The sequence below is a fragment of the Crocuta crocuta genome, unplaced genomic scaffold, assembly GCF_008692635.1.
Source record: "Crocuta crocuta isolate KB4526 unplaced genomic scaffold, BGI_CrCroc_1.0 scaffold224, whole genome shotgun sequence".
In the NCBI taxonomy this organism is placed as follows: domain Eukaryota; kingdom Metazoa; phylum Chordata; class Mammalia; order Carnivora; family Hyaenidae; genus Crocuta; species Crocuta crocuta.
Window position 1 is genome coordinate 545074 of NW_027529545.1, and position 9418 is coordinate 554491.

Here is a 9418-nt window from a genome sequence, read left to right on the forward strand (position 1 = left end):
TCTCGGAATCTGCAAATATGACCTTATTTGGAAGTAAGGTCTTTGCAGATATAATCAAGTTAAAGTGAATTCAATACTCGGGGTAGGATGGCCCCAATCCAACAACGGGTGTCCCTGTAAGGAGATTTGGTCACAGACACAGAGACACACAGGGAGAAGGGCGTGGGAGCACAGAGGCAGAGATTAGAGTGTGCTGCGGCTCCACGTCAAGGAATCCCAAGAATTTCCTGGAACTACCAGAAGGAAGCATGGAATTGTCCTCCCCTAGAGCCTTCAGAAGGAGCAGGGCCCTGCTGACTCCTCGATTTCGAACTTCTGGCCTGCAGGACGGAGCCCCAGCACACTGATAACAGCACCTTTTAAATAGTGCTTTTTTGTACGCTCTTTGTAAGAGCGATCAAAATCTACCATATTAGGAAAGCAAAGTACAGCTGCCTCGGGGAGAGCTGAGAGGGCAGTGGGGGTAAGACAAAGCAGTGCACGGGGCAAGATTCTCCAAGGTTCTAGTCCCTTCGATTTTGTGCCTCTCTTATATTTGGCTTCTCCAAAAGATCTAATTTCGAGAAGACTCCCATCTTACAAGTGTAAAAGCGAGGGGATAAACCCGCGGTCTGGNAGGTTTGGATGAGTTTAGCCAAAAGGGTCTCCAGTTCCGTGTTCCTCTTGATAAGGTTCGTGAGGTTACTCTCTAAGTTTTGCTGTTCAAAAAGAAAAGAAAAATATTATTCTGCATACTTTTAATGCTTCAGCATACACAAAATTACTCATACTCTGGAAAAGCGGATCCATTTCTCAGAAACCTCAATGAAATCTATGCAGCTCTAACTATTTATAGATTTAAGCTCAGCTTTGAGAAGCTGCATTTAAAAGAACCTCTAAAAAGGGTTCAAATTTCATTCTTTTTGTTCCTGCTTCTTGTACGAACTCCGGCACATTTACCTGAATAATTAGTTATAGGTCACGGACTAGGGAGAAAGGAGGTAATTGGATTTCTACTTCTTTACCTGAATCAGAAATGGCAATAACATAAGGAGTATATTCCCACAGCAAATCAACCATTATTGGATTTTTAGGATTTACCATTTTACGGGCAGGCTGAGGTCAGCCCCTCAGAGGAAGGTTTGAATTATCTGGCTATCGCGGACATTATGACTATTTATAGGCATTTATGAGATATAGGAAGTCCTCACCATACACGTTTACTCACTCACGGTACATTTTATTGCACACGCTTCTTTTCTTTGCCTATCGACCTATCAATGCCAGATCAAATTTCCTCAAATGCCACATTTTTCTTATCACTGTCCTGCTTACGAGTCTAGAATTATTTCCTCTTCTGTTAGAACAAACATTAAAGTTAAAGCTCCCTGCAATGACTATTAAATCTCATTTTCAACCACAATAACCCACTTCTCATTCTGTACGCTCTTTGTTTATACCATTCGTTCACTTATCTGCTCATACAAGTACTTATTGAGTTTCTACTAGAGGCCAGACTCTGAGAGATACTGGGGAAGCAAAAATACTCCCACACCCCATCCATAAGGAGATGATCTTGCCACTCACTGGGTGAGAGGGGCTGTAAGCGAGACAAGGGGCAGAGTCAGGGCCACTTGGGGAAGGTTTCCCGGAGGATTCGGTCTTTCCGCGGAGTCAGGAAGGATGGGCGCAGGTGGAAGGATAGGCAAGGGAGTTTTTGGTGAACAAGAGCGGGAATCTCTTGGGGAGATGGGATGGACGCGGAGGTGCACGCAGGGAAGTGGTTCCACAGGCAGGTGTTAGAACAATGTCATGGACCAAGATCAGGGCAAAGCATTAGGACGACCAGGTGTTTTAACAGTTCGATAACTCACAAATTCAGTGAAAATGTGGAACGGAAGGAAACTTCACGGAAAAGAAAAAGAGACCAAGGATGTGTAGTGCCATCTGAGAAAAAGGATTTGGAAAGAGTGTGGGGGATTATGAAAATTAATAACTTCATAAAGGGGCTAATAGCTCATTACGCTGTGACATTTATTTCTCAAAGTGTTTACTTTTTCCACTCTCCAAAATTTTCGATTTAGAAAGGCGTATTCAGGAAAAGAATCACTTTTATTTAATGGCTAAGATGTGTAAGTCAGAAGCAGAAATCCCTCTGGTCATTCTTACACAAGTTATGCCTATTTTCTGGTCTTTATCCTATTGCCTAATTCTTTTTATTTCAAGGACTACATTTTTCATTTCCAGCAGATTCTTTATCACATCTCCCTCTTCTTGAATTACCTTCTCTTCCTGTTCCCAGATGCAATTCCCTCCTTCATAATTTCAAGAGAATGAAACATTCTTATTTATTCTTAAGCTTATTTGAAAAAACAAAGCAATTCCATGTTTTTCTGTGTTTGTGCGACGCTTCCCAAGAATCTGATTTTATCTGTATCTTATAACTTTTGCCTCACAGCTCATCTGATGTGAACTTGGCCCCCTGTACTGTGACTCGGTGATTGGCACAGCCAAGCACGCTGCCCGCTCTTGATTCGGAGCTCGAGGTTGTTTCCCCGGAGAGGACACTGCCACGAGACACCCGTGTGTCAGAGGGGCACAGCTCCTGGTATGACTTGGTACCTCTGCTTCCTTCCCTGAGAATTCTATCCGGATCCAATTCCAGAGAAGGTGGGATGTTCACCGGGAGTCCTGGCCTCCAGGCGTGTGGGACAGTGTGAGGCTCCTGACCCGTGTGCGATTCTCTCCGCTGTGTCCCTCTCAGGTCCCCACTGCTCTGTCTCGTCCCCACTTCTCATGAGTAGCCCAGCATCAGCCTTCCCTCACTATTCTGCATTTCCTTTCATTTCTGGTCCTTGGAGATTTTCCTCATATGTTTACATGGTTATTAGTTTTTTTAAAAAAGTTTATTTTTGAGAGAGACAGAGAGACAGAGCATGAGTGGGAGACACAGAGTCTGATGCAGGCACCGGGCTCTGAGCTATCAGCACAGAGACAAAGACGGGGCTCGAACCCACGAACTGTGAGACCATGACCTGAGCCGAAGTCGGACGCTCAACCGACGGAGCCACCCAGGCGCCCCGGTTATTAGTCTTTAAAATCCATTTGAAAATATTTTATCTATAATTCTCGTGTGCTCAGAATTCAGAAGGGGGTTCTGTACAGACTTCATCCGGACTGGAAGACCAACACGAAGAACTCTGAAGCACTCAAAGGGTCTCAGAGAGCAATATTTTAAAGGAGAAAAAGGACTACTTCCCACTTCCAGGTTGGGATGCCTTACCAAAAAGTCAGAGAAGGAGCCAGACAGAATGATTTAGGTGTACGTTAATGAGTTCACGTTGGCATCAAAGAAGCACTTGCCTTCAACGCTCTTACCAACAACGACGACGATGAGGAAGACAGCAGGCAAAAGTTTTTCTGTTTGGATGAAATGAATCACAACCACCAATCACCTTAGGGTCGGAGACAGGACTACTTCAGGGTGTATTTGTCAACTTCTTTCCGTACATTAATCTTAGGGAACTGTTTTCCATGTCTTTTTGGCTGACCCCTCAGAGCAGGAAATTTCTAGGGAAACACATCATCTACCTGTTTACAGTTCAGTTATCACAGGTATGATGTTTCTAAAGCTAGTCAGCAAAAGAGAGCCGAATCAACATAATCTAACACATCAAAATTTTACAGACATCTGCTTGCTTCCCCTCCCTTTATTAAGTCTACATCATGTAGGAAAATCTGTTTTTAATCAACTAATGTGTAGACGAAAGCCTGTGGTTTAAACACATTGACCTATCTAGATCCTTCGGGGTTATTCACATTTAAATAGTACAAGTGTTACTGAAGTCCACGAAGAATTGCCGAGTCACTTACAAGCATAATAAAGGGAAGTGAAGCTGGAGAGACTTGTTTCCAAGAAGTACCAAAGGGACCGACAACATTTGTGAAGAAAGCCCGGGTAATGGGAAGGGAACAAACTCCAGTCCTCAGTGAACCATGCATCCATAAGCTTCCACTACAGGGACTTCTGTGGAGTTTTCTAGAACTTAACTGTATCACTAACATCCTGTGTGGCGGTCAGCAGGTCCTATAACCTCCTAATTTTGGCTGTGCTTTGTGCAGAAGAGAGATAATACTTTTTGGCATAGGGTTTGGGGACTAAGCGTAGAGAAGCATCTACTTCCCTATGGATATCTAAGGAATTCTAGAGAATACCAAAAAAGTAGTTTTAGTTTCCTGTTCTCACCTCGAAAACGTCAACATATTTACATCTCCTCATGGAGCTGAGCTTTGTGGAGATCGAAGGAGTCAGGCAGGAGTGACCACACATGCGGAGTGAGGAGACCGGGGCTACCCTCCCAGCTGAATTCTCCCGGACAGAGGACTCTCGGGCTCAGTCTTCCCATCCCTGTACGGGTACTGCCAGATCTACCCATCTGGGCTATTGTGAAGGTCAGGGGAGAAAATGAACGCATTCACCAGGAACCACAGAAATGCGTGTTGAAGTCATGAATTACAGGGTAAGACATTCAGTTTGGTGTCAGTACCAGGCACCACGTGGGACCAACCCCGTGCCTCCAGCCGTCACCATCCCCAGGCTTGCTGGCGGCGTTAGGCTGTGAGCACCTGTTCTTCTGGGCACTGGGGATTTATCTGGTCCCCAGGCGGAGCAGGCTGGGGTGCCGGGGAGAACAAGGGGAGGCTGATGCCTCCGTGGGTGGATGAAGAGCCGGCTTCTCTCATCTCCCAGGTGGGAGCACTCTGAATTGTGCCCCATAACATCTTCCAGAGAGCCCCACCGAGAGGGGCCCAGCGGCCCACAGCAACAACGCTCGAGTCTACCCCGTCTTTCTGCCGCCTTCCCTTCCTGGTGCCGCTTCCCCTCTCCCCAACAGATGCCTCCTGGGTCACCTTCCAATGTGGATTCTGAGCCACGGTCTCCTTCTGGGAGATCTCAACTAAAATCTTTATTGGGAAAATAATCCTAACGCATTATTGTTTTAATGTTTATTTTTTTGAGAGAGAGCGCACATGTGCACACACAAGCGGGGGAGGGGCAGAGAGAGCGGGGGACAGAGGATCCGAAGCAGGCTTTGAGCTGACAGCACAGAGCCCGACGCGGGGCTCAAACTCACAAACCTGAGCCGGAGTTGGACGCTTAACTGACTGAGACACCCAGGCGCCGTAACCCATTATTTTTGAGTACACCTTCTTATGAAAAATAGCCAAATTAATAAAAAAAAAAAGATTTCATTGCTTTTGAAAGACATTTGCAAATACAAGAGATTGTTTTCTCTTCCCCCATCTTTAACGTTTTCTAGAGGTCACTTATCCTCCAAATTTCAGACTTTAAACTAGCGGTCACTGGGGAAACCTGGGTGGCTCAGTCAGTTAAACACCCAGCTTCGGCTCAGGTCATGATCTCACGGTTTGTGGGTTCAAGCCCCGCGTCGGGCTCTGTGCTGACAGGCAGCCCAGAGCCTGGAGCCTGTTTCCGATTCTGTGTCTCCCTCTCTCTCTGACCCTGCCCTGCTCATGCTGGCCCTCTCTCTCAGAAATAAATAAAACATTAAATAAATAAATAAATAAACTAGCGGTCACTGGGGAAACCTGGGTGGCTCAGTCAGTTAAACACCCAGCTTCGGCTCAGGTCATGATCTCACGGTTTGTGGGTTCAAGCCCCGCGTCGGGCTCTGTGCTGACAGGCAGCCCAGAGCCTGGAGCCTGTTTCCGATTCTGTGTCTCCCTCTCTCTCTGACCCTGCCCTGCTCATGCTGGCCCTCTCTCTCAGAAATAAATAAAACATTAAATAAATAAATAAATAAACTAGCGGTCACTGGGGAAACCTGGGTGGCTCAGTCAGTTAAACACCCAGCTTCGGCTCAGGTCATGATCTCACGGTTTGTGGGTTCAAGCCCCGCGTCGGGCTCTGTGCTGACAGGCAGCCCAGAGCCTGGAGCCTGTTTCCGATTCTGTGTCTCCCTCTCTCTCTGACCCTGCCCTGCTCATGCTGGCCCTCTCTCTCAGAAATAAATAAAAACCATTAAAAAAATTTTTTAAATAAAATCTTAAAAAAAAACCCCAATGAGTTATTTTAGATTTTCTTTCTTTTTACTAAGTCTTTGGAATCTGGTATGTGTTTTATACATATCACACACATATATGTTATATATATGTTAAGTATATATGTAAAACACATACAGAATATATTTTATACATATACAATTCACACCAGTTGCATTTCAAACACTCAGTTTCTACACACAGCTAGTGGCTCTAGAATCTAGAACGGGGGTCAGCAAGCTTTTCCTGTAAAGGGCGAGGTCATAAATAGTTTAGTCTTTTAAAAAATTTTTTTAAGTTTCTTTTTGAGAGAGAAACAGAGTGAGAGGGAGAGAGGCAGAGAGAGAATCTCAAGCAGGTTCTGCCCTGTCAGCGTGGAGTCTGATGTGGGGCTCCAACTCACAAACCATGAGATCGTGACCTGAGCCGAAACAAAGAGTTGGATGCTTAACCGACTGAGCCACCCAGGCGCCCCAATAAATATTTTAAATGTAGTCTTTATTGGCCATAAGCTCTCCATTGCCAGTGCTGAATTCTGCTGCTATTTTAATAAGCAGCCACAGACTATACATAAATGGATGGGCAGCGCTCTGTTCCAATAAAACATTATTTACAAAAATAGGTGGTGACTGAGATTTGTCCCATCGGCCAAGCTCCTTCCTGGGCCTGGGGATGCGGTCTTCCCTCTGGAACGCACCTGCAGAGCAGGAAATAATTCTGTCCCAATGAGAGGGCATAATGGAAGCATACTATGTATGAAGTACCTGCTACATACCCATCACTGCTTCATCCCTTCTCATTAGAAATGCTCAAATATTTATTGTGGGAACTTTTAGTATGGAAAACTGAATATCCATTGGACAGCTCTTCTGAAATCGAATGCCGTAAAGCAACGAACGAGTCAGTTCATTTAACAACTACTACAGATTTTTAAAACATTGCCTTCTACCCTTTCGGGCTTTTCCCATTGGTAGCATGGAGTCTGAACCCAAGAAGAGGGGCTTGACAGTTGAGAAGGATTCTGAAGGGATACTATCTAACCCCCTAAGACCACAAGGTCGACTTGAACTCACAAACCGTGAGATCATGACCTGAGCCGGAGTCGGACACTTAACAGACTGAGCCCGCCTCCATGGTGCCCTCCCATAACTTTTGTTTTTAATGCATACACCTCTAGTGCACTTCCAGGGAGCCATACTCGACGTCCCTCATGTCAGGGAGTTTTCAGTGAGGGTTATGGGAGCTGATGCTTTAACTCGGCAGGACAGATTTCACACCAATCTCAATACAAGCCTGTAGGCATGGATATGGACACCAGCTGAGAATAGTAAATGCAGCTTAACAGATGAGCTTTGTATTTCCACATACACTGATACCTAATCAAACGGCAAGGTAAGCAGACAAAAATACTGCTAATTTCAGCCTTTGGAGACCCGTACCTAAGAATCAGGTTGCAGGGAATTAATGGCTTGTCATTGAGAGCTACTATTAAAATGTATGCCTGAAATTGGAGATTTCAGTAATTCCTTTTGGGTTTATCCAGGCCTTAAAGAATGTTTGCTCTCATTCCGAAGGCAACACTTTAGAATGTCTTTAAAGTATAATATTAAGTCTGGATGCCTTTCAAGGCAAACACAGATCTGGCTTGTTTCGCTCCATAATATTCAGGGCGACATTCAGGAACCGTGTTTGTAGCGCTGACATCCAACACCACCGCTCCAGCACGATCAGGATATGAACACGTCGAGTGCCACAATCCATACATTTTCTTCTAAGAAACTTTAATAACAATCCTTAATATGAAAACACACCCGTATTAACACATGCCACCTGCGTCAAGGCATAAACTCTTTATATGTAACTAAACACTTAAGATGTTTTAATTACATCGCAGGAGTTTAAGGCTATCTTCAGGCCCGACTCACGACAGACCGCGAATACGTGTGATTTATGCTGGTTTTATTTTTTAATGCCTTTTTTTCACTGGTTATGATAGTTAACATTTCCAAATGCCCTGGCAAGACAGGCCGCCCAGGGAACTTCAAAAACATAATAAAACCCAATCTGCATACAAATTTAAGTCTAGTGTTCCGCGGACTACAATTTGAGCCATTTTGATATGCGATACTATATTTACCTTGTCAGGTTTTATTTGATATTTCTATATTAATTCCACAGAACCGGCTCCATATATTTATAAAATCCATCGTCCAGAGTTGAGGGCTTATATCCTAATCTGGTAGCCAATAATATACAGAGAGCAAGTTTTAAATACCATTTACGGTCTAGAAGAGCTTTCAAATTTTAATGGAGATAGGTTAAGTATCTTAGTAGAGGGCCCTCCTTGGTCACTCCTCATCCCCTGGCCCTGTTCCTGCGGATACTAAGAGATGCGAGCAATGGACCCACGACATTTGTCACTTTTGAGAATCAATACTGAGGTGAAGGAAGCTGGATTCCTAGGAACCTCTGAAAATCTGAAAGTTAGCCATTTCCATCGCCAAATTTGTGCCTGTGGAGAAGTCTTTCAGATAAGATGACTGTAACTTTTATCAGTGGACCATATGGGGAGCATTTCCTAGGATTACGGCGGAAGTAGAGGAGTCATGAAGGTCTAATTTGGTGCTGTTTTGCTGCCTTTCTCTGCTCATTTGCTCCTTTTCAGGCTCTCAAATCAGCCTCCACACAGAGCTCTGGGTCGCCACAGCACATATGAGGCAACCTACGGTCAGTCCATAATTAGATGGTGAACGGGTACCTGGGTCGTTCAGTTGGTTGAGCGTTGGACTTCAGCTCATGTCATGATCTCATAGTTCATGGGTTCAAGCCCCACATCGGGCTCTGTGCTAACAGCTCGAAGCCTGGAGCCTGCTTTGGATTCGGTGTCTCCCTCTCTCTGCCCCTGCCCCACTTGCACTCTCTCTCTCTCAAAAATAAATTAATTAATTAAAAAAAAAAGAATTAGACGGTGAAAAAGAAAATGGGAATATCGGAAAACAGACTGATAGTAGTTAATCGTTTTTGCTCAAAAGAAAAGCTTTCGGGGCATCTGGGTGGCTCAGATGGGTAAGCGTCTGGCTTCAGCTCGGGTCACCATCTCACGGTCTGTGAGTTCGAGCCCCGCATCCGGCTCCGTGCTGACGGTGTGGAGCCTGTTTCAGATTCTGTGTCTCCCTCTCTCTCTGCCCCTCCCTTGCTCACGATCTGTCTCTCTTTGTCTCGAAAATAAACAAACAGTAATAAAAATTTTTTTAATAATTAAAAAAAAAAGAAAAGCATTCAAACGGGGGAAATCTGAATCTCCCATGGCAGGGGCGACACAGTACAGTCCACAGACCAAATCCCGCCTGCTACCTATTTTTGTATGGCTTGCCAG

At 44.8% G+C, this 9418-nt stretch overlaps 1 protein-coding gene across 1 annotated transcript in view; it reads right to left on the bottom strand.

Moving 5' to 3' along the window:
* Window positions 1–9418, bottom strand: part of MID1 (midline 1) — a 113731-nt gene that overhangs the window by 66318 nt on the left and 37995 nt on the right. The window contains exons 3-4 of the mRNA XM_077761399.1: window positions 605–698; window positions 314–315 (exon numbers count right to left, since the gene is read on the bottom strand). Coding sequence (XP_077617525.1) covers window positions 314–315; window positions 605–698 — 96 coding nt within the window. The remainder of the gene's footprint in view (window positions 1–313; window positions 316–604; window positions 699–9418) is intronic.